This window comes from Ostrinia nubilalis, chromosome 30 (assembly GCF_963855985.1).
Source record: "Ostrinia nubilalis chromosome 30, ilOstNubi1.1, whole genome shotgun sequence".
Classification (NCBI taxonomy): domain Eukaryota; kingdom Metazoa; phylum Arthropoda; class Insecta; order Lepidoptera; family Crambidae; genus Ostrinia; species Ostrinia nubilalis.
The window spans coordinates 4,062,980-4,087,248 of NC_087117.1; the positions used below are offsets into that span (position 1 = coordinate 4,062,980).

General features: G+C 44.1%; 1 protein-coding gene across 1 annotated transcript in view; it reads left to right on the forward strand.

The window, feature by feature from the left end:
* The window catches only part of LOC135085919 (protein mahjong), a 56,863-nt gene extending 33,323 nt beyond the window's left edge, over positions 1 to 23,540 (forward strand). The window contains exons 29-42 of the mRNA XM_063980703.1: positions 330 to 512; positions 1,087 to 1,257; positions 2,737 to 2,823; positions 3,423 to 3,546; positions 4,668 to 4,796; positions 5,577 to 5,668; positions 6,648 to 6,844; positions 7,715 to 7,812; positions 9,924 to 10,001; positions 11,555 to 11,675; positions 12,390 to 12,547; positions 16,968 to 17,049; positions 18,238 to 18,347; positions 23,434 to 23,540. Coding sequence (XP_063836773.1) covers positions 330 to 512; positions 1,087 to 1,257; positions 2,737 to 2,823; positions 3,423 to 3,546; positions 4,668 to 4,796; positions 5,577 to 5,668; positions 6,648 to 6,844; positions 7,715 to 7,812; positions 9,924 to 10,001; positions 11,555 to 11,675; positions 12,390 to 12,547; positions 16,968 to 17,049; positions 18,238 to 18,347; positions 23,434 to 23,517 — 1,714 coding nt within the window. The 3' untranslated portion in view covers positions 23,518 to 23,540. The remainder of the gene's footprint in view (positions 1 to 329; positions 513 to 1,086; positions 1,258 to 2,736; positions 2,824 to 3,422; positions 3,547 to 4,667; positions 4,797 to 5,576; positions 5,669 to 6,647; positions 6,845 to 7,714; positions 7,813 to 9,923; positions 10,002 to 11,554; positions 11,676 to 12,389; positions 12,548 to 16,967; positions 17,050 to 18,237; positions 18,348 to 23,433) is intronic.
* The last annotated feature ends 729 nt before the right edge of the window (positions 23,541 to 24,269 follow it).

Sequence of the window (24,269 nt, forward strand, 5' to 3'; positions counted from 1 at the left end):
GTGACACCCAGCTTCTGGCCTAGGGAGGGGTCAAACCAGGTTAGGTGGGGAGTCACCCAGCTTCTGGGGCGAGTCACCCATCTTCTGGGGGGAGTCACCCATCAGCTTTTGGGGCGAGTCACGCATCTTCTGGGGCGAGTCACACATCTTCTGGGAGGGAGTCACCCATCTTCTGGGGGGGAGTCACCCATCTTCTGGGGCGAGTCACCTATCTTCTGGGGGGAGTCACCGATCTTCTGGGGGGGAGTCACCTAGCTTCTGGGGGGAGTCACCCAGCTTCTGAGGGGGAGTCACCCAGTTAATGGTCTGGGGGTAGGGGTCATATCTAGCTTCTGGGCTAAAGGGGCGTCAGAACACAAGCGCTCGCTGCAGAAGCAAATGAGCGTGGCCACAGACACCACGCAGAGCCAGCACCGCATCACGCTGCACAGCATCATCACCGAGTACCTTTACAACCAGCACGCGCTGTGCAAGAACCCCGTCGTCACTTGTCCGCAGTTCAACCTGTTCCAGTGAGTATTTAATAAATATCTTTGGACACTTTAGGGGGGTGAGGCAAGTCATATCCAGCTTCTGGCCTGGGGAGGGGTCATAACCAGGTTAGGTGGAGAGTCACACAGCTTCTGGGGGGAGTCACCCATCTTCTAGGGGGAGTCACCCATCTTCTGGGGCGAATCACTCATCATCTGGGGCGAATCATCCATCTTCTGGGGCGAGTCACCCATCTTCTGGGGGGAGTCACCCATCTTCTGGGGGGAGTCACCCATCTTCTGGGGGGGAGTCACCCATCTTCTGGGGCGAGTCACCTATCTTCTGGGGGGGTCACCCATCTTCTGGGGGGAGTCACCAAGCTTCTGGGGGGAGTCACCCAGCTTCTGGGGGGAATCACCCAGCTTCTGGAGGGGAGTCACTCAGCTTCTAGGGCGAGTCACCTATCTTCTGGGGGGAGTCACCCAGCTTCTGGGGTGAGTCACCCATCTTCTGGGGGGGAGTCACCCATCTTCTGTCACCCAGCTTTGGTCTGGGGGGGAAGTCATACCCAGCTTCTGGCCTAAGGGGGGAGGTAAGTCACAGATTCTAGGGTAGAGGGGCGTCTGAATACAAGCGTTCCCTCCAGAAGCAAATGAGCGTGGCCACAGACACCACGCAGAGCCAGCACCGCATCACGCTGCACAGCATCATCACCGAGTACCTTTACAACCAGCACGCGCTGTGCAAGAACCCCGTCGTCACTTGCCCGCAGTTCAACCTGTTCCAGTGAGTACACACATGAGCATATTTTATTTAGCGTCTAGCCTAGGGAAGGGGGCAAGTCGTACCCAGCTTCTGGGCTATGAGGGGGGCAAGTCGTACCCAGCTTCTGGGCTAGGAGGGGGCAAGTCGTACCCAGCTTCTGGGCTAAAAGGGGGCAAGTCGTACCCAGCTTCTGGGCTATGGGGGGGGCAAGTCGTACCCAGCTTCTGGGCTAAAAGGGGGCAAGTCGTACCCAGCTTCTGGGCTAAAAGGGGGCAAGTCGTACCCAGCTTCTGGACTAGGAGGGGGCAAGTCGTACCCAGCTTCTGGGCTAAAAGGGGGCAAGTCGTACCCAGCTTCTGGGCTAAAAGGGGGCAAGTCGTACCCAGCTTCTGGACTAGGAGGGGGCAAGTCGTACCCAGCTTCTGGGCTATGGGGGGGGGGCAAGTCGTACCCAGCTTCTGGGCTAGGACGGGGCAAGTCGTACCCAGCTTCTGGGCTATGGGGGGGGGGCAAGTCGTACCCAGCTTCTGGGCTATGCGGGGGGGGGGCAAGTCGTACCCAGCTTCTGGGCTAAAAGGGGGCAAGTCGTACCCAGCTTCTGGGCTAGGAGGGGGGCAAGCCGTACCCAGCTTCTGGGCTAGGAGGGGGGCAAGACGTACCCAGCTTCTGGGCTAGGAGGGGGCAAGTCGTACCCAGCTTCTGGGCTAAAAGGGGGCAAGTCATACCCAGCTTCTGGACTAGGAGGGGGGCAAGACGAACCCAGCTTCTGGACTAGGAGGGGGGCAAGTCGTACCCAGCTTCTGGGCTATGAGGGGGGCAAGTCGTACCCAGCTTCTGGGCTAAAAAGGGGCAAATCGTACCCAGCTTCTGGGCTAGGAGGGGGGCAAGACGTACCCAGCTTCTGGGCTATGAGGGGGGCAAGTCGTACCCAGCTTCTGGGCTAGGAGGGGGCAAGTCGTACCCTGCTTCTGGGCTAGGAGGGGGGCAAGACGTACCCAGCTTCTGGACTAGGAGGGGGGCAAGTCGTACCCAGCTTCTGGACTAGGAGGGGGGCAAGTCGTACCCAGCTTCTGGACTAGGAGGGGGGCAAGTCGTACCCAGCTTCTGGACTAGGAGGGGTAAGTCGTACCCAGCTTCTGGGCTAGAGGGGTGTCGGAGCAAAACTACAAGAAGTTTAACGTTGTGCATTTTTGTAATCTTACGTAAGATCAAGACTCCCTCCCACTCCCTTGTAAGAAAAAATAAGACATGTTCGAACCCCTCCCTCCCTAAATCGTCTTACTTAATAAATGATTGGCCCCTAAACAGCTTGCGGAATGCGGAAATCAACTTCTGCAAGTTTTACTAGTCTAAACCTCGCTTTAGAGATTACATTCTTTCTTTCACAAACTTACAAACATTTATCATCATCATTTCAGCCATAGGACGTCTACTGCTGAACATAGGCCTCCCAGAATGCTTTCTCTTTATAATGTTAACTTGAAACTGTTTGTATTCCAGACCACACAAGTGCCCCGATCCTCGTTCGACGTGGTCGGTGCTATCCGGCGGTTGCGCTGCTAGCGTCTGCGCGAGAGTCTCGAGAAGGTATGTTTTTGCTCAAATGTTTTTGGAAATATTCTTCGCAAATTATAAAACTTTTCAAATATTTGTTGAATAGTTTTTGCAAAGACAGTTGAATAAATAATAAATAAATATCCTTGGCCATTTTACACTACATTTCTAGTCCCAAACTAAGCAAAGCTTGTACTATAGGACGTGTAAAAGTGCTTAAAGAGGATTTAGGACGCTATTTGGATCAAATATGTAATTGCTCAATAATGAATAATAAATAAATAAATAAAAATAAATAAATATTAAATGCCTACTTGCATAAATAAATGAGATTTAATTTATTTGCATATAGGTACATATTTATGTCTATGACAGTTAATCGCTCGTATTGCGAAAAGTATATTTATTCCCCGATGCAAAAAGACGGGAGTAATAATATGTTTGTTCGCTATGTGACTGTGTCTGTGGCATGGCACCGTATCTCCTTAAGGTCCGGTTTCCAAAGCGGAATGGAGCAGAGATGTGTGTGAATCATTAATTATTTTCACTTCTCGTCTTCGCTCTGATTTGATGGAAACGAGCCTAAAGGGTGAACCCATTTGAATGCATTTTACACGTACACTTCCTTGCAGAGAACTTGGCTACACGAGCGGCTGCCGTCGCGCGGACGCACGCCTCGTGCACTCGCACTTTGCGCCCGTGCGCACGCTGCGGCTACAAGACGACGATGCTTACTTCACGCACACTATATTCCACGTGAGTACATAGATTTTACTAATATCAGGCCTGTTCATCACCGAGTAAAGCCTGGTCCGTGAGCACGTAGAATTTTGTCCAATGACCCCAAGCTGCCCATCCTTATCGCTCGCGCGTAATTATGTTGCTGTCGCGCTCGCGCACTCACTGCGGGCGCCCGTCGCACAGTCGCGACAGCAATATAATTACGCGCGAGCGATAAGGATGGGTACCTTGGGGTCATTGGACAAAATTCTACGTGCTCACGGACCAGGCTTTAGGCATCGAAAACAAAACACGCGCGGCGTACCCGACGAAAGTCTTCATTCATCATCGTCATCATCTCAACCACAGGAGCACGCTGCGGCTACAAGACGATGACGCCTACTTCACGCACACTATCTTCCACGTGAGTAGATAATAATAATCGTTAGTTTCTTTCAGCCACAGGACGTCCACTGCTGAACATAGGCCTCCTCCAATGATTTCAACATCGTACGGTTGGTAGCGGCCTGCATCCAGCGCCTTCCTGCTACCTTCCTATCAGCTCTACGAGCTACTTGACCCGCCCAATGCTCGCGGTAGTTTTAGTGTCTGGTGGATTTTTCTAGTGGTAACGTCGGAATTCAACCACTAGCACTATTTTCATACTTACAGGAAATACGTTGAACGCAAAGTTTGTGTTGCAACAAGCTAGCTAAAGTTTTTGAAAAAGCATTGCATACAAGGATCTATAAATTTCTCGAAAAATACAACATTTTAACTAATAAACAAAATGAATTTCGTAAGGGTAAATCCACTACGCTTGCAACTTTTAACTTAATAAAAAACGTAACAGAGTGTTTTGATAAAGGTATAGATGCTACAGCTATATTTTTTGACATGAGCAAGGCATTTGACTTTGTTTCTCATGAAATTCTCCAGCAATAATGCGACAAATATGGTTTAAGAGGAACGGCACTTAATTGGCTTAAATTTTATCTTCATAATCGCCGCCAATACGTACAAGTCAAATCTTTAAATACTCGCAAAGAAGAAACAAATTCAAAATCCATAGTTTCTGTGAACAATGTTCCACAGGGAAATATCTTGGGGCCACTATTATTTATAATCTATATAAATGACTTGCCGTTTTGTTGCAGCCAACGCAACATCAGCTGTTAGCGGCGACGTCCTCGGGCGACATTCGGATATTCAACCTGTTCAGCGGCGTCGAGGAGAGTTCATACCAAGTGCACGACACTCTGCACGCATATATTTGTCACATGCAGGTCAGTAAGAGGGAGGTTCATAATTGGGGCATTGTATTTAAAGTACTTAGGCCCAGTTTTTTGATTCATAGTTAAAATAACAAATTGTTACATTTTGGTACCAATATTAACATTTTATGTAAACAAATAGTTAAAAAATGTACTAAAAGTCAAGCTAATCATTGTTCGAAAAACTTTTTTTTCTGATATTTAACCACTTGTCATTTGACATCTGTCAAATTTGACTATTGGTTATTTTAACTACGAATCAAAAAACTGGGTCTTAGTATCCTCGCATCAACATCGTGTAACGTTCTCTCTCTCGCTCTGCTATCTCGCACATACCGCTCTATGATGTTGATGGGTGCGACGGGCCAGTGAGACGGCGATATGGGAGGAGCGTTTCTATCTCTCACACACTCAACTCTCTAGTTTCTAAAAGCATTATAATAGTTCGTGACACCCAAAGAAGCCTAAAAGTTCGAAACAAGGACGTTCAATTGGAAGAAGGATGTGTTATCGACTTTTTGACACTATATTTTATGGATATTACTATTAGACAAAAATCAACATCAACAATTAACATTGGTCCAAGCTAAATATTATGTGATTGCGAATTTTATACTTTTTTGCTTTGATTTTTTATATGTATTTCAGATAAGCTTTGTGATCAGCAAGTCGAAAGATTTCGTTTCTTGTAAAATAAATCAAATCGAACCGAATTACTACTGTTTTGATTCTATATTATTTATTGATTTGACTTACATTATTTATGTAGTCTAAAGAAAAGCTTTTTTCCAGGCGAGCAGAGACGGGTTACTACTACTAGCGTCAACGCCCACGACGTGGCGACCTCTGTCGGCGTTGTGGAACATGAAAGAGTTTGAACAGTTGTAAGTATTCTGCACATAAATAAATAAATAATAAATAAATAAATAAATCTTTGGACAATTTCACACAGCGCCAGCTAGCCCCAAAGTAAGCAACTTAATGCTTGTGTTATGGGTGCTAGCTTAACGGATATACTACTTATATACTTTTTTTTAAATACATAAATATTATACATAGTCACACCCAGACCCGTCACAGAAATTAAAATTCATCATTTCAATTTCTGCCCGGCCGGGAATCGAACCCGGGACCTCTCGGCATAGTAGTCCGTTCTGAACCACTACACCAAACGGCCGACAAAATAAATAATATTACAGTTTTAAATAATATTGATTGACTCTTATGTCATTACATTTAAGAACCATTGTATTTTATGGTTTGGTAAATTATTTGACTTGTCATATTGTTCCAAAAGAAAATGAAAAGACGGGAAACCATGCTCTATGGCTACTCAATACTCAATATTTTATTGCATCCATTATGTACTTAAAATTAGAACATTATGGGCCCTACTTATGATCAGAAGTGGATTGCTATTGGCTGAAAATGATGATGTTTATTTAAATATTTAGGAAGGAAATTTAACATTTGAAAATTGCATTTTGACGCTTCTATGAGCCTAAAAGAAATTCTGACTTTAATTTGTTTTTAACGTCAATAATGCCTAACCCCCTTACTAATAAAACTTACACGCTCGTTGAACAGTGTTTTAAAGTGACGGAAATGTCACTTTAAAACGGTGTTCAACAACTGTGTAACTTTTTATTAGTAAGGGGGTAAGTGTTTATTGTTTATATCCAAAATTTAAAGAAACGTTTGAACATCAATGGGGGTTTCCTATGTTCAGCAGTGGACATCCTATGGCTGAAACGAAGATGATGATGATAAAGGAAACAAAAAAACTTACCATAAACTAGAATTCCATCCTATTCAAAAGTCGGCAGCTCAAAAAATGTCCGCTAAAGTGTTACCAACCATCAGATTCCAACTAGACAACGAGGAATACGTGGAGTTTTCCAAGATGTCCGACGAGCGCATCATCGGGACACGAGGGGAGACGGCGACCATCTTTGACACGCGCACCGGAAGCGAGTTGATGACCCTGACGCCCGCCATCAGTAATCAGTACGCCAAGAACAGAGCGACGTTCAACCCTACTGACGAACTGGTGCTATCTGGTAAGATGTTGTAGATGGTAGAGTCAATTGTAGACACTAGAGTCAACTGTAGACACTAGAGTCAACTGTAGATACTAGAGTCAACTGTAAACACTAGTCTACTGCAGACAGTAAAGTCAGCTGTAGACATTAGCGTCAACTGTAGACATTAGAGGCAACTGTAGATAGTAAGTCAACTGTAGACACTACAGTCAACTGTAGACAGTAGAAGCAATAGACGGCGACCATATTTGACACGCGCACCGGAAGCGAGTTGATGACCCTGACGCCTGCCATCAGTAATCAGTACGCCAAGAACAGAGCCACGTTCAACCCTACTGACGAACTGGTGCTATCTGGTAAGATATTGTAGATGGTAGAGTCAACTGTAGATAATAGAGTCAACTGTAGACAGTAGAGTCAACTGTAGACACTAGAGTCAGCTATAGACACTAGAGTCAACTGTAGACACTAGAGTCAACTGTAGACACTAGAGTCAACAGTCGACACTAGAGTCAGCTATAGACACTAGAGTCAACTGTAGACATTAGAGTCAACTGTAGACAGTAGAGTCATAATTATATTTGACACGCGCACTGGAAGCGTGTTGATGACCCTGACGATGGTGCTGTCAGGTAAGACACTGTAGACAGTAGAGTCATAACCGTAGCGAGTCGTCGTTACTGTCTGACACTAGTGTCTAGAATCAAAAGATGGCTTCCATATTTGACTGATTAGGGTGATGTTATATTACTTCTTCGATAAATGGGCTATCCAACAAAAAATATTTTTTCAAATCGGACCAGTAATTCCTGAGATAATATAGATAATATCTTGCACGATTTTCTATCTGTATAAGTTTTTATCGCTGTGTTAATTTATCATTTTCAGATGGCGTGCTCTGGGACGTGAACTCGGGCAAGGAAATCCACAAGTTCGACAAACTGAACCAAACGCACAGCGGCGTGTTTCACCCCAACGGATTAGAAGTGAGTTTATCTTAGGTTCTATAAGGTGGAAACGATAAGTGATCTCACTAGATTATTTCTAAACTATACAAGATATCCAAAAACTGGTTACTGATCCTGAAAGTGCTTCACGAGCTCTATCCAACGGTACCAATAATAGGTTACAAAATAAACTGGATCTATCCGAAAATTCAATGTTTCCAGCTTCCATACATTTAGTACTGCCACAGTCATGGCACTCATGTCTTGATAATATTATAGCAAATAAATCCTAAAACCAATGTTTTCCATGAATAATTTCAAATAAGAATGCATTAGGAGTTCATTTTGAGTGTTTATTATTTAATAAAAACATTTTACACTTCTAATATTGTGTGGCCGGCATACATTTAGTATGGAGGCTGAAAACATTGAATTTTCCGACAGATCCAGTTAATTCTGTAAACTATTACTGATACCGTTTGAAAGAACTCGTGAAGCACTTTCAGGATCAGTAATCAGTTTTTCGATATCTTGTATAGTTTAGAAATAATCGAATGAGATCACTTATCGTTTCCACCCTGTATAGGCAGGCCCCTCTTTCCCACTAGGCACTTTGGGCACGCGCCCAGGGCCCGGCGACCGAGGGGACCCCAATCTGCTAATAAGACCTTTTTCCAGATAAGGGCCTAGGGTTGCCAGGTGTCCGGCTTTAGTTTATGTTTGGCTTTTTACGGTCGTGTCTGGCCTAAAATTGTCTTGTCCGGCTTGTCCGGCTTTTTATGTGGTTGCCGCGCCAGGTGGTGACATGTCCGGCTTTTAGGGTAAAATGTCCGGCCAAATGAAGCACAGATTTCGGCTTTTGTGTTTTAGGACCTGGCAACCCTATAAGGGCCCCCCCTAATCCTTAAATGCCCAGGGCCCCTAGTAGGTTAAAGACGGCCCTGTCTATAGGTCTTTCGCAAGGCTGGCCAAACCCAGACATTTGAAATCGTAAGAGTAAGAGTTTTTATTGTTAGTTATAAGTACTTAATGTAAGTAGATAGTGTTCGTTTCAGCCGAAAGACGTCCCCTGCTGGACAAAGGCCTCCCCCAAGGATATCCACAAAGACCGGTCCTGTGGCGCTCGCATCCAGACACCTCCAGCGACCTACACCAGATCGTCGGTCCACCTAGTGGGAGGCCTGCCCACGCTACGTCTTCCGGCTCGTGGTCGCCACTCAAGAACTTTCCTGCCCCAGCGGCCATCAGCTCTTCGAACTATGTGCCCCGCCCACTGCCACTTGATTTTAGCGATTCTGCGGGCTATGTCAGTCACTCTAGTTCTCCTGCGGAGATACGGTGTACCTGCCTACAAAATAATTTATTCTATCGCATTAGGTTATTGACCTGTAAAGATAGTTTAAGTTGGTGAAAATAAATAAATAAATTTGCCCGCTAGCGAGTTAGCCGGCGCGCGTTGGTATAAATGAAAGAAAGAAAGAAAGAAAGAAAATACATTTATTTGGCACACTAGAACAACAAATTACATAATATTAATACGATAAAAAAAAATAATTTAAAAATTATGCCAAATAGGCTTCCACTCAGCATAATGCCGCAGTGCGTAGCACCACGACGCTGGTTTTCAGTGGTCGCCTGGCCTAAATGGCCTTATGAATTTAGTATAGTTTTGCTTTTGCTTTGATTTTCAAAAAGCTGTGGCCCGGCGTCGCCAAAGTCTAGAAATTTTGCTCATCTGGAAAATTTATTGGGCCAACCTTGGTCCAACACATAACTCGGTGCCGTCAAGATTTCCGAAAAATTCCGAGAATTTTCCTTCATTAAATTTTTTGTAACTAAAATAATTTAAGTATTCATTGTTATCTTATCATTTAATTTATCAAGTTTGTTAGAGATTTCATCCTTATAATTAACCCTAACGATCGATTCAATAAAAATACAGAGTGTGATTTTTAACAGATTTTACAGTACGATTCTAGGGTGTGCCAAGCGAATTTTCTGAAATCTTTGAATGTAGTTCTCTTTCTTTTCAAAAATAAAGGAATGTTTTCCTTGAGTAAAATGTTCTATCTACAGTATTAAGAGTTGTTTCCCTCCAGGTGGTATTACAAAATTCCACCCTGTATAATGCAAACATTTTATCTTCCCAGGTAATATCAAATACAGAAGTGTGGGACCTACGGACGTTCCATCTACTTCGGACAGTGCCAACGTTAGACAAATCAGAGGTGAGTTACTTATTTCAAAATGCCGATTTTTTAACATAATCATAGATTCCATGCGTCTATTTTGACAAAACAGCGAACAAAGAACGACATAGTTCCAAAATACTGAACTGTCCTATCCATGACATTGACAGCGGGGCGCCACCGTCAATACCGGATCGCTGGTTCCGATTTTTGCCATGTTGGAAACCATATAGTTGAACGATGGTAGCGCTCCCCTGTCATTGAGTTTGGTGGGACAGTTCAGCGTGGGTCATCTATATTGGTAAAAGCCTCGCGTAAAACTTATTATCGTCACCGGTACCTTGTAGTTCGACTTATAATGCTAGATGGCGCTACTTTACTGGCTGACGTGTGCTGTACTAGTGCCATCACAGATATGGATTAGAGTAGATACAGCAAGTTGATCGTCAAAGCGTGCCATTCCGATATGTCCAAATGGACATACATGGTCGAGTGATGTTCATGTAATCCGATTACAACAATCGGTTACGATGATTTTACGAGGACAGTAGTACGAACACGGTAGAAAGAAGAAATTATTTACGGATTGAGAATTGTAATTAACAGCACAAGTAACAAATAATTAATTAGAATAAAGTAGCAGTAGAAGAAGTATAAAGTAGCATTGTTTTTAATACATATCCTGCGATGTACTCTTAAGAGTTAAAACCATGGTCCCTGTATGTGGTGCACTCATACCGATCCCAAGGAACCGTACTTACTCATAACAATAAGACACACACTGATGCATGTATTCATGCACTTGACAAATTTATGTCTTGGAACGCTGGTAGGGTAAAAAAAATAACGAGATTTGATGATTTGTAAGAATTAATTTATTTTAAAAAGGTAAATAAAGATGTTTTTGGTTTTGTATTTAACAAATTATCAGTTTTATCGGAATTAATTAATTTTCGAATCGAGTCACACGATATCATTCGATGACTTTGCAAATGCAGTACGATGATACGATTACTTTTACGTTGCGGCAATCACTAAAATTCGCTAAAATGACACTAATGACGTTTAAAAAGTGGCACGCTCGGCTTCATACAATTTTTGACACATGCTGCATCTATCCATATCTGTGAGTGCCATCTACCGAACAGTTAAAATACAAATTTGATGTGACGACTAGAATAAGGGTTTTCGTGAATGAAAGATCCGCTAGATGGCGGGACGTGGATGTGGGGTCTGACTGCTGCGTGATTGGTTGATTTTGACATGTCTGTCAATGTCATGTCAAAAATAACCAATCATGCAGCATTTGGACCTCGCGTCTACGTATTGCCATCTGGCGGATTTTTCATTCGCGAAAACCCTCATTAAGTTGTATTTGTGTTTCCATGTAGCAGAGAAATAAACGTGTTTCTATTCTATTCTAATGATTTAAATGTGCTTAGTATAAAGGTACTTATCATATTTTCCACAGGGGATCGATTTTGTCACCGAGTGATAAAACCACTAATCAATCGTTACAAATCGAAGCGAAAAAGAAGCGAAGCTGAAGTCAAAAGCAAATAAATAAATATTATGGTATATTATGTTTGCAGGTGATATTCAACCCAACCTGCACGGCGCTATACGCCGTGTGCTCCGACCAAGACTCGGAGGAGCGCAGCCAGTTTGACACCAGCTTCAAGACGCTCGACCCCTTCGACTACTCCAGTATAGGTAAGACTAGCTTTTACCCGCGACTTTGTACGAGTGAAAATAACTTTGACATGACGCTCGACCCATTTGATTATTCTAGAATAAGTAAAACTATAGTCTGGTCTGCGAGCACGTAGAATTTTGTCCAATGACCCCAAGCTACTCATCCTTATCGCTCGCGCGTAATTATGTTGCTGTCGTGCTCGCACACTCACTGCGGGCGCCCGTCGCACAGTCGCGACAGCAATATATACATTGGGGTCATTGGACAAAATTCTACGTGCTCACAGACTGTGCTTTAGCTTAAGCCCGCGACTTGGTAACCGCGCGACTCGGTAACCGTATAATCAAAAAAGTTTACGGTTACCCAGTGAAAGATGAATTTAGTTCATAGAAAAACTCGCTAGGTGCGTAACGCCGATAGAGACAGTATTTTACTGTCTGTTTTAATTTTCTGTCGATAAGAAAGAGGCCTACAATGATGAGGTACTTTTAATTTGTATGTACTAGTTTTTACAAAAACAATAAAGCTTCAACCACACCAGCGCGTGCAGATCAGCAATATAATTACGCGCGAGCGGTAAGCATGGGTAGCTTGGGGTCATTGGACGAAATTCTACGTGCTCAGCGACCGGACTTTAGAAGTGATTAGTTACTGTCAAACTGGCATTAAGTTCGCCTGATGTACCAATTTCTAGGGCATTAAACATTAAATAAATATTTTGTTTGTTACAGCGACGATAGACGTGAAACGCAACATCTACTCGCTATCCGTATCGCGCTGGGGCACGCAGATATCGCTGGTGGAAAACATGGGCGACTTCGACCAGGTGCAGGAGTCGTGTGTCAAGGTGTACGACGTCGGCCGCAAGCGGGACCACGACGATGATGCGGTGAGTTGAGCCTTGTGGCTATAGGGATAGAGGCTATAGTCGCTTAGAAGCTGTTCGAAGACTTCCGCAAGGCTTGACCATGTGATGGGATCATGGGACCACGACGATGACGCGGTGAGCTATTGTCATCTTTATTACTGCAGGCGTAGGATATGTTTTCGCGTAGCTAGAGTGCGACGAGATTTTGTCCACTTTGACCAAGTGTACCATGTGACGGGAGCATGACTATGATGCGGTCAGTTCAACCTTGTTGCTATAGGGCTAGACGCTACACTCGCATGGCAAGAGTGCGACGAGACTTGTCCACTTTGACCAAGTGTACCATGTAACGGGACTATGACTATGACGTGGTGAGTTGGGCCTTGTTGCTATAGACATAAGAGGCTATAGTCGCTTAGAAGCTATTCGGTGACTTGCCCAATTCTTGAGATGTGATGGGACCACTTGACAGATACATCTGATGACAGAGCTTACATTATTTCTACTTTTGACCACCATGAGCGCTGCGATAGATTATGTTACCCCCACCTAGTACTTCGCACCCAGCGAATAGTGCCTAGTCGCTCAGAAACGGGGCGAGATTTGAACTAGTGTACGGTGTGATGGGACCACGAAGATGACCTAGTTGTGCCTTGTTGCTATAGCGCTAGAGACTATAGTCGCATGGCAAGAGTGTGAACCTTGTTGCTATAGGGACAGAGGCTATAGTCGCTTAGAAACTGGGCGAGATTTGAACTAGTATACGGTGTGATGGGACCACGGCGATGACGCGGTAAGTTGAGCCTTGTGGCTATAGCACTAGAGGCTATAGTCGCTTAGAAACTGGGCGAGATTTGAACTAGTGAACGGTGTGACGGGACCACGACGATGATGCGGTGAGTTGAGCCTTGTGGCTATAGGGATAGAGGCTATAGTCGTGTGGCAAGAGTACGACTAGATTTGTCCACTTTGACCAAGTGTACCATGTGACGGGACCACGACGATGACGCGGTAAGTTGGACCTTGTTGCTATAGACATAGAGACTGTAGTCGCTTAGAAGCTATTCGGTGACTTGCCCAATTCTTGAGATGTGATGGGACCACTTGACAGATACATCTGATGACAGAGCTTACATTATTTCTACTTTTGACCACCATGAGCGCTGCGATAGATTATGTTACCCCCACCTAGTACTTCGCACCCAGCGAATAGCGCCTAGTCGCTTAGAAACGGGGCGAGATTTGAACTAGTGTACGGTGTGATGGGACCACGAAGATGACCTAGTTGAGCCTTGTTGCTATAGCGCTAGAGACTATAGTCGCATGGCAAGAGTGTGAACCTTGTTGCTATAGCCCTAGAGGCTATAGTCGCTTAGAAACTGGGCGAGATTTGAACTAGTGTACGGTGTGATGGGACCACGACGATAATGCGGTAAGTTGGACCTTATTGCTATAGGGCTAGAGGCTACACTCGCATGGCAAGAGTGCGACGAGACTTGTCCACTTTGACCAAGTGTACCATGTAACGGGGCTATGACGATGACGCGGTGAGTTGAACCTTGTTGCTATAGGGATAGAGGCTATAGTCGCTTAGAAACTGGGCGAGATTTGAACTAGTGTACGGTGTGATGGGACCACGGCGATAATGCGGTAAGTTGGACCTTATTGCTATAGGGCTAGAGGCTACACTCGCATGGCAAGAGTGCGACGAGACTTGTCCACTTTGACCAAGTGTACCATGTAACGGGACTATGACGATGACGCGGTGAGTTGAACCTTGTTGCTATAGGGATAGAGGCTATAGTCGCTTAGAAACTGGGCGAGATTTGAACTAGTGTACGGTGTTATGGGACCACGACGATGACGCGGTGAGTTGAGCCTTGTGGCTATAGGGATAGAGGCTATAGTCGTGTGGCAAGAGTACGACTAGATTTGTCCACTTTGACCAAGTGTACCATGTAACGGGACTATGACTATGACGCGGTGAGTTGAACCTTGTTGCTATAGGGATAGAGGCTATAGTCGCTTAGAAACTGGGCGAGATTTGACCTAGTGTACGGTGTGATGGGACCACGGCGATAATGCGGTAAGTTGGACCTAGGGTTTCTGATTTCTCGACTTATTTTTTTTCTCGAGTTTCGGGAATTCTCGAGGCCAAAGTCTCGAGTTTTCTCGGGTCTCGAGTCTTTTAATTAAAACTGTTGAAATCGGTTGAAATTAAATAAAAACACGGGTTTTTATTAATGTTATAATGTGTCTGGGTTATAATCAATGATACTGTAAAGTTTCAACAAAATCCGTTCAGTAGTTTTTGCGTGAAAGAGTAACAAACATCCAGACATCCACACAAACTTTCGCATTTATAATATTAGTAGGATAATTATAACTTAGTAATTAACTAAAGGAACAAAAGTCAAGTCGCGTGTACTTTAAGGATTAATAACCATAAATATCTGGAGCTCCAATTGAATCACTTGTTTTCCAAAGAACACAAGTCCAAATTAATTGAAAAATTACGATAATAAACCTGCATTTACAAACAAAAAAAAAAAAACATTTAAATAATTTTTTAAACTTGAAGATAACGACTTGGACAAACGTATTTACGAGTACCTAAACTAACAGATAGTTAACAAAAAAATTTCAGTCTTTAAATCAGTCAGTTATACAAACATAATAAAATATAGCATACTCGTAGGTGATCATTATTAGTTTCGGTTAAGATCATTACTTGAAAATTAAATTAGTTAAAAAAAGGAAAGACTAGGCCAGTCTAAACGCAACGTTAACCTATTAAATAATTAAAAACTTACTTTTGTCTAAGAAAATAGGCTTTCAAGAATATTAAAGCTTCAAAATCGAAACTCGAGAATTCTCGAGCTCCGGTAATTTTTTTCTCGTCTCGAATGAAGCTAAATTTCTCGAGTTTTCTCGAGTTCGAGAAAGCTCGAGCAGAAACCCTAGTTGGACCTTATTGCTATAGGGCTAGAGGCTACACTCGCATGGCAAGAGTGTGAACCTTGTTGCTATAGCGCTAGAGACTATAGTCGCTTAGAAACTGGGCGAGATTTGAACTAGTGTACGGTGTGATGGGACCACGAAGATGACCTAGTTGAGCCTTGTTGCTATAGCGCTAGAGGCTATAGTCGCTTAGAAGCTGTTCGGCGACTTGCCCAAGCCAGGCCTGTTCATCTCCGCGAGTTTACATCGAAAACAAAACACGCACGATGCCCACCTACAGGATACTATTCGACAAGGCCTCACATACGAGCGAACATTGACTCACGCACGCGTATTCTTGTGTATGATGGAAGAAAATAAAGAAAATGGTGTACTAAATACTGTGCAGTATTTAACTGCCTAAATAATAATAAAAACACAGAATGTACTTTTTTAAGTTGCCTCAAGACACTGAGAGGTAAATAAGTAGGTAGTTAATATTATTCATGATAATTCATGCTAAATCATGTATTTCCTCCGCCATTTTCCGCAGTTTGGCACCTCACGTCACATCATTTTACCGAAGTCAGCCCTATAGCTTCGGCGCAGTGCCGATCACTGACGTTTGTCAACAAAATGGTGCTTGACTCTTGAGACAGGCTAAATTACACCATATGCTAATGACATTGAGCATAATTTTTTTTAGATACCTTCGCGAAGTAAAACTTCTGTACGTAGTACTTATTATTATTCTGTGCCCAAGCCTCCAAGTTTTGACGATGTAATGGGACCACGACGATGACGCGGTGAGTTGAGCCTTGTTGCTATAGCGCTAGAGGCTATACTCGCTTGACACATGAGAAATATACAAGAGGTAAATCGTCGAATTCAACTCGGCTGGGCAGCGTTTATTTTATTTTATTGATAAAGATCTACCAACAACACATCTTTACACATACAAGTAACAACAACTAGCGTTCTGGAAACTACGCAAGATCTTGTCGTCCAAAATACCTCAGTACCTAAAGACAATCTTCAATCAGTGTGTGTTACCAGTGATGATATACGGCTCGGAAACGTGATTGATACGCACTGATCCTACTAATATTATAAATGCGAAAGTTTGGATGTCTGGATGTTTGTTACTCTTTCACGCAAAAACTACTGAACGGATTTGATGAAACTTCACAGTATTATTGTTTATAACCCAGAATAACACATAAGCTATAATTTATGACGATATGTGACAAATCAATTTCAATAAATAAATAAGAGGTGTCTAAAAATGCCATCTATCGACATTGGTTAAAATCTACAGCGCTGGACAATCTACTGTTTTTGACGTTCGTAAATATTCATGCGAGGGAAGCCGTGAAACGCCATCTATCAACATGATATCTAACGGGGGTAAAACGAGGTCCACGCGTACGAAGTCGCGGGTGGCCGCTTGTTTTTACTATATTTGAACAATTTAGTGAAATCTTTATTATTATATTTCCAGGAGGAGGATGAGGAGGAAGAATTGGCGGGAGGTTCGGAAAACGACGACGGATCCAGCTCGCCCACAGACGCCGAGGACGAATGTAAGCATACGACACACTAATTCGTAATTAGACCCACGAAAAACTTTAAAATGGCGAAATCACTAAAAATATTATATTGTTCATTGGTTAGAAGCAGAGTAAATACAAATGAGTAGGTCGTCTTCATAGAAACGCACGAGCGCGGTTTGTATGTGAGCGCGCCAACACGTATGCGGCGCGCACGCACACACTGACAAAATTTAGCGTTGATTAGCGGTTGCCCCGAATTTTGTCAGTGTGTGCGTGCTCTACTCATTTGTATTTACTCTGTTAGAAGCCAGCTTGAATATGCATGTCAAGCATGGATTTTGAAAAAAAAAAACTAAAAAAAGGATCTCAGATTTTTAAACTACAAGCAAGCTTGCTTGATAGTAAGCTTGAATTATGAGGCTGACTGCAAACATCATCATTTACTTCCATTAAAACTGCGAAGAGATAACATTTAATACGTGAAAGCAGAGTAAATACAAATGAGTAGGTCATCTTCATAGAAACGCACCGAGCGCGGTTTGTATTAGACTAAGAGCTAGTGAACGCCAGACCTACGTCGTTTTATAAAAGCTGAAAGTTTGTCAGCGTGTGCTCCCAATATAGGATATAATGTTGGTGAATTATGAAGTTTGGGTCATGGTGGCTTTGGGAGCTACCCTAAAAAAACTGTCTGGCAAGGAGTTGGAACTGTCAAAACTGTCTGGCTGTTGGGAAAATACTTCTAATTATTGCCCAAATATTATACATAAAAATCAGATTTAATGGTATAACGTTAGTAGAATTACAGTCTATTGAATATACAGAAAAAGCCACCGTAAAAGTTAGACTTACATTATACCATAAAATCTGATTTTTATGTATAATATTTGGGTAATAATTAGAAGTATTTTCCTCAACAGCCAGACAGTTTTGACAGTTCCAACTCCTTGCCAGACAGTTTTTTTAGGGGAGCTCCCAAAGCCACCATGACCCAAACTTCATAATTCACCAACATTATATCCTACATTGGGAGCATACGCTGACAAACTTTCAGCTTTTATAAAATGACGTAAGTCTGGCGTTCACTGACAAAATTCGGCGCAACTCCCCGTTAATCCACGATAAATTGTGCGTTTCTATAAAGATAACCTACTCATTTGTACTTACTCTGGTGAAAGTCAGTCTGATATAACATGTTTTATTTGTTTGTTTCCGCAGTAGCAATAGCGTCGCTACGAGATGCGGTCATGGGCTTTAGAGGCGGCAGCTCGGGCAGCTCCGACGACGAGCCCGAGGCGCGCCCGAGGAGACGCCGGCCCCGCAGACGAGTGAGTACCTTATGTGTATAGAGATAGGGCTCATAGTCGCGTAGCGAGCCCGAGCCGGTCTCATTTGAGCAGTGACAGCTGGCTTCGCAGAAGCGTGAGTATCTTATGTGTATAGAGATAGGGCTCATAGTCGCGTGGCGAGCCCGAGCCGGTCTCGTTTGAGCAGTGACAGCTGGCTTCGCAGAAGCGTGAGTATCTTATGTGTATAGAGATAGGGCTCATAGTCGCGTGGCACTGACGCTTGACACTCGCCCTTAGAGACGAACGAACGAAGGCGAGCCGCGCCCGCGTCGCCGTGTGAGTACCTTATGTACATAGTAATAGAGTTCAAAGTCGCGTGGCACTGACGCGCGACACTCGCCTTTATGTACACAGCAATACAAACGAACGAAGGCGAGCCCGAGCCGCCGCGTGAGTACTTTATGTGCATAGTAATAGAGGTTACATTAGCGTGACGAGCCCGAGCCGGTCTCATTTGAGCAGCGACAGTTTTCAAGCCGCCCGCGCGGATGCATGAGTAGCGCCCTTATGTGCATAGACTTAGAGCTCATAGTCGCGTGGCGAGCCCGAGCCGGTCTCATTAGAGCGGTGACAGCTCTGAAGCTGGCTTCGTAGACGCGTGAGTACCTTATGTACATAGACATAGGGCTCATATTCGCGTGGCACTGACGCGCGACACTCGCCCTTATGTAGGTAGCAATAGAGACTAGTCATGGGCTTCGGAGGCGGCAGCTCGGGCAGCTCCGACGACGAGCCCGAGGCGCGCCCAAGGAGACGCCGGCCCCGCAGACGAGTGAGTATCTTATGTGTATAGTAATAGAGTGCAAAGTCGCGTGGATACATAGTAATTAAGCCAGGACTGTTCTCTCCCCGAGTAGGCATCGAAAACAAAACACGCGCGGCGTATCCGCCGGCGGGTTAAGTTAAGTTAACCTTATGCACATAGATTTAGAGGTCAAAGTCATGTGGACAGCGGTCACATTTTAGCGCGTGAAATCTTAGCTGCTGTGCTGAGTACCGAATCTTAGGTGCATAGTAATAGAGCTGACAGTCGCGTGGACAGCGGTCTCATTAGAGCGCGAGTGACAGCTCTGCAGCTGGCTATGCAGACCCGTGAGTACCGCCCTTATGGACATAGAGATAGGGCTCCCAGTCGCGTGACGAGCAAGAGTACCTTATGTGCATAGTAATAGAGGTTACATTAGCGTGGCGAGCCCGAGCCAGTCTCATTTGAGCAGTGACAGCTCTGTAGCAGGCCGCGCAGACGCGTGAGTTCCTTATGTACATAGACATAGGGCTCATATTCGCGTGGCACTGACGCGCGACACTCGCCCTTATGTAGGTAGCAATAGAGACGCGGTCACGGCAGCTCGGGCAGCTCCGACGACGAGCCCGAGGCGCGCCCGAGGAGACGCCGCCCCCGCAGACGAGTGAGTATCTTATGTGCATAGTAATAGAGTTCAAAGTCGTGTGGCATTGATGCGTGACACTCGCCTTTATGTACACAGCAATACAGACGAACGAACGAACGAAGGCGAGCCCGAGCCGCCGCGTGAGTACTTTATGTGCATAGTAATAGAGGTTACATTAGCGTGGACAGCGGTCTATTTGAGCAGCGACAGTTTTCAAGCCGCCCGCGCGGATGCATGAGTAGCGCCCTTATGTGCATAGACTTAGAGCTCATAGTCGCGTGACGAGCCCGAGCCGGTCTCATTTGAGCAGCGACAGTTTTCAAGCCGCCCGCGCGGATGCATGAGTAGCGCCCTTATGTGCATAGACTTAGAGTTCATACTCGCGTGGCGAGCCCGAGCCGGTCTCATTTGAGCGGTGACAGCTCTGAAGCTGGCTTCGTAGACGCGTGAGTACCTTATGTACATAGACATAGGGCTCATATTCGCGTGGCACTGACGCGCGACACTCGCCCTTATGTGAGTAGCAATAGAGACTAGTCATGGGCCTCGGAGGCGGCAGCTCGGGCAGCTCCGACGACGAGCCCGAGGCGCGCCCGAGGAGACGCCGCCCCCGCAGACGAGTGAGTATCTTATGTGCATTGTAAAGCCTGGTCCGTGAGCACGTAGAATCCCGTCCAATGACCCCAAGCTACCCATCCTTATCGCTCGCGCGTAATTATATTGCTGTCGCGACTGTGCGACGCGCGCCCGCAGTGAGTGTGCGAGCGCGACAGCAACATAATTACGTGCGAGCGACAAACTTGGGGTCATTGGACGGGATTCTACGTGTTCACGGACCAGGCTTTAATAGAGTTCAAAGTCGCGTGGACTTAGGTACATAGCAATAGAGGTTACAGTCGCGTGGACAGCGGTCTCATTAGAGCGGTGACAGCTCTGATGTTGGCTGCGCGGACGCGTGAGTATCTTATGTGCATAGTAATAGAGTTCATAGTCGCGTGGACTTAGGTACATAGCAATAGAGGCACAGAATAATAATAAGTACTACGTACAGAAGTTTTACTTCGCGAAGGTATTGAAAAAAATGTATGCTCAATGTCATTAACAATATGGTGTAATTTAGCCTGTCTCAAGAGTCTAGCACCATTTTGTTGACAAACGTCAACAAAATGGTGGAGTCCGTTTGCTCGTTTGCCTCCTATCACATAAAAAAAAAAAAGTCAGTGATCGGCACTGCGCCGAAGCTATAGGGCTGACTTCGGTAAAATGATATGACGTGAGGTGCCAAACTGCGGAAAATGGCGGAGGAAATACATGATTTAGCATGAATTTATTATCATGAATAATATTAACTACTTATTTACCTCTCAGTGTCTTGAGGCAACTTAAAAAAGTACATTCTGTTTTTATTATTATTTAGGCAGTTATACAGTGTGTCCGGGCATGTAGTGATCAAACTTTAAGGGCGTAATCTATGGACAATTTTATCGATGAAAATACTTCAAATTTGGGGCCTGACCCATTTCTCGAAAAATTACATCGATTTAAGTTTTTAATTTTTAGTTTACACCTCTTCTTTAAACAACAAGTGAAAGCGTGGGTAGCTTAACATTAATAGGCACATATTTTATATCATGCGATAGCCAATAAAATTATCTATTAGTAGAAGAAGAAAGCAGACACAAGTTTCATACATTTTATGGGAGTAAGAATGGATTTAATTAGAAAAATACATTACTTTTTTCACTTCTTTTTCAGTTATTTTCCAACACAAGAAAAACCAGGTCGTTAAGGTATGTTTTATTTGCATTGTATTTTTAGTATTTGAGCTATTCTACAAAACGAATGTAAATTTATTAGTCTACGTCTATTAGTTTTGACGTAATTATTGAACAAAGATACCCCTTCCCAGCGGTGTCTATAGCGCACGCGACATGCGAAAATGCACTGCCTGAAAGAATCACACAACCTATTCCGATTACTATGGAAACAGCTGGGAAGGGGTATCTTTGTTCAACAATTACGTCGTAACTAATAGACGTAGACTAATAAATTTACATTCGTTTTGTAGAATAGCTCAAATACTAAAAATACAATGCAAATAAAACATACCTTAACGACCTGGTTTTTCTTGTGTTGGAAAATAACTGAAAAAGAAGTGAAAAAAGTAATGTATTTTTCTAATTAAATCCATTCTTACTCCCATAAATGTATGAAACTTGTGTCTGCTTTCTTCTTCTACTAATAGATAATTTTATTGGCTATCGCATGATATAAAATATTTGCCTATTAATGTTAAGCTACCCACGCTTTCTCTTGTTTTTTAAAGAAGAGGTGTAAACTAAAAATTAAAAACTTAAATCGATGTAATTTTTCGAGAAATGGGTCAAGCCCCAAATTTGAAGTATTTTCATCGATAAAATTGTCCATAGATTACGCCCTTAAAGTTTGATCACTACATGCCCGGACACACTGTATACTGCACAGTATTTAGTACACCATTTTCTTTATTTTCTTCCATCATACACAAGAATACGCGTGCGTGAGTCAATGTTCGCTCGTATGTGAGGCCTTGTCGAATAGTATCCTGTAGGTGGGCCATCGTGCGTGTTTTGTTTTCGATGTTAACTCGCGGAGATGAACAGGCCTGATAGAGGTTACAGTCGCGTGGACAGCGGTCTCATTAGAGCGGTGACAGCTCTGATGTTGGCTGCGCGGACGCGTGAGTTCCTTATGTGTATAGTAATAGAGTTCAAAGTCGCGTGGACTTAGGTACATAGCAATAGAAGTTACAGTCGCGTGGACACCGGTCTCATTAGAGCGGTGACAGCTCTGATGTTGGCTGCGCGGACGCGTGAGTATCTTATGTGTATAGTAATAGAGTTCAAAGTCGCGTGGCATTGATGCGTGACACTCGCTCTTAAAGACGAACGAACGAAGGCGAGCCCGAGCCGCCGCGTGAGTACCTTATGTACATAGAGGTAGGGCTCACAGTCGCGTGGATACATAGTAATTAAGCCAGGTCTGTTTTCTCTCCGAGTAGGCATCGAAAACAAAACACGCGCGGCGCACCCGCCGGCGGGTTTCACGAGCGAGTAAGTGACGGACGCGCGCGTATTCTTCACCCATTGTAATTCGCTATGGAAAGAAATAATACACGTGTGGTGCGCTAGATGGCGACACAGTAGCTTCTTGTAGCAGTCAGCCCTATCGCATCGGCACTGTGCCGATCACTGACGTATGTAAACGAAACGGTGCTGGACTCGTGAGACAAGCTAAATTACACCATATTGTTAACTACATTGAGCATACATTTTTTTAAATACTTTCGCGAAGAGACCTTTCTGTACGTAGAAATTCTGTGATAGAGCTCACAGTAGCGTGGTGAGCCCGAGCCGCGTGACTACCACCCTTATGTGCATAGACATAGAGGTCAAAATCGTATGGACAGCGGTCACATTTTAGCGCGCGAAATCTTAGCTGCTTGCTATGCTGAGGACCGACCCTTAGGTACACAGCGACAGCGACCACATTCGTGTTTACAGCGATCAAGTTTTCTCATTATCAAAAGAAAGAAGAAAGCAAAAAAACATTTTCAATAAAGTCCAAAATTCAATGTAAACGTCTTCCCATTGTCAACCTTATGCCAAGCTAATAAAGTTCAAATTCATCCCCAGGCGGCGGCAGCGGACAGCCATAGCAGCGACAGCGACGGAGAGAACCTCGACCTGCCCGACATCATCGAGTTCGAGCTCGACTAGAGCCAATAAACGTGTTAACAGTTCAGAGACTCTTATTTGTACCCCATCCCCTAGGTTGAACAGTCGCTTGTACCCTACCCTCGGTAATTGTACCCTAACCTTCGTTAATTGTACCCTACTCCTTAACCTTTAACTATGGACGTCGGGTCTCAGAGGCCCACCCCCCTTTTCAATTTCTCGGTTTAACACTAGAGTGCTCGCGCGGGTGACATATGTCACCCAGAGTGTAAAATTTGTAAATATTTTTTCAAGGTATCGAGCTACAGTGCTGCCTTCTCATGTATTCTTCGAGCATGTATTGTCGCACATTTTAGTAGTAACGCCATCTTGCTAGACGCATCAACGTGAGTGCAGAAAACATTTAAAATGTTTGGGTGACGCATGTCCCCCGCGCGAGCACTTGAGGAATTGTTTGATCCCCTATCGTCGCGGTTTAAAATCAAGTTTACTTTCATGTAAGCTCAAAGTTATAATATTTAACCATTTTTTAAACATTTACAATAATTATATTGTTTTATAAGCATAAACTGATGCAAGAAAGTAGTTGTTTTAGATTGTATGCAATGTAGTAATAACTTACCTAGGACTATAAAATTAAAAACCAGGATTCTTCTGGGCTTGCGAGAACACCAACTAGCACAAAACTTGCCAGTATTGTGGCAAAGGACGATGTGTTTATCGCACAAGAGCAAGAAATCGAAGCACTCGTAAGCAAATGTAACAAGTGGAATAGGCGTTTTTGTCCAGATCAT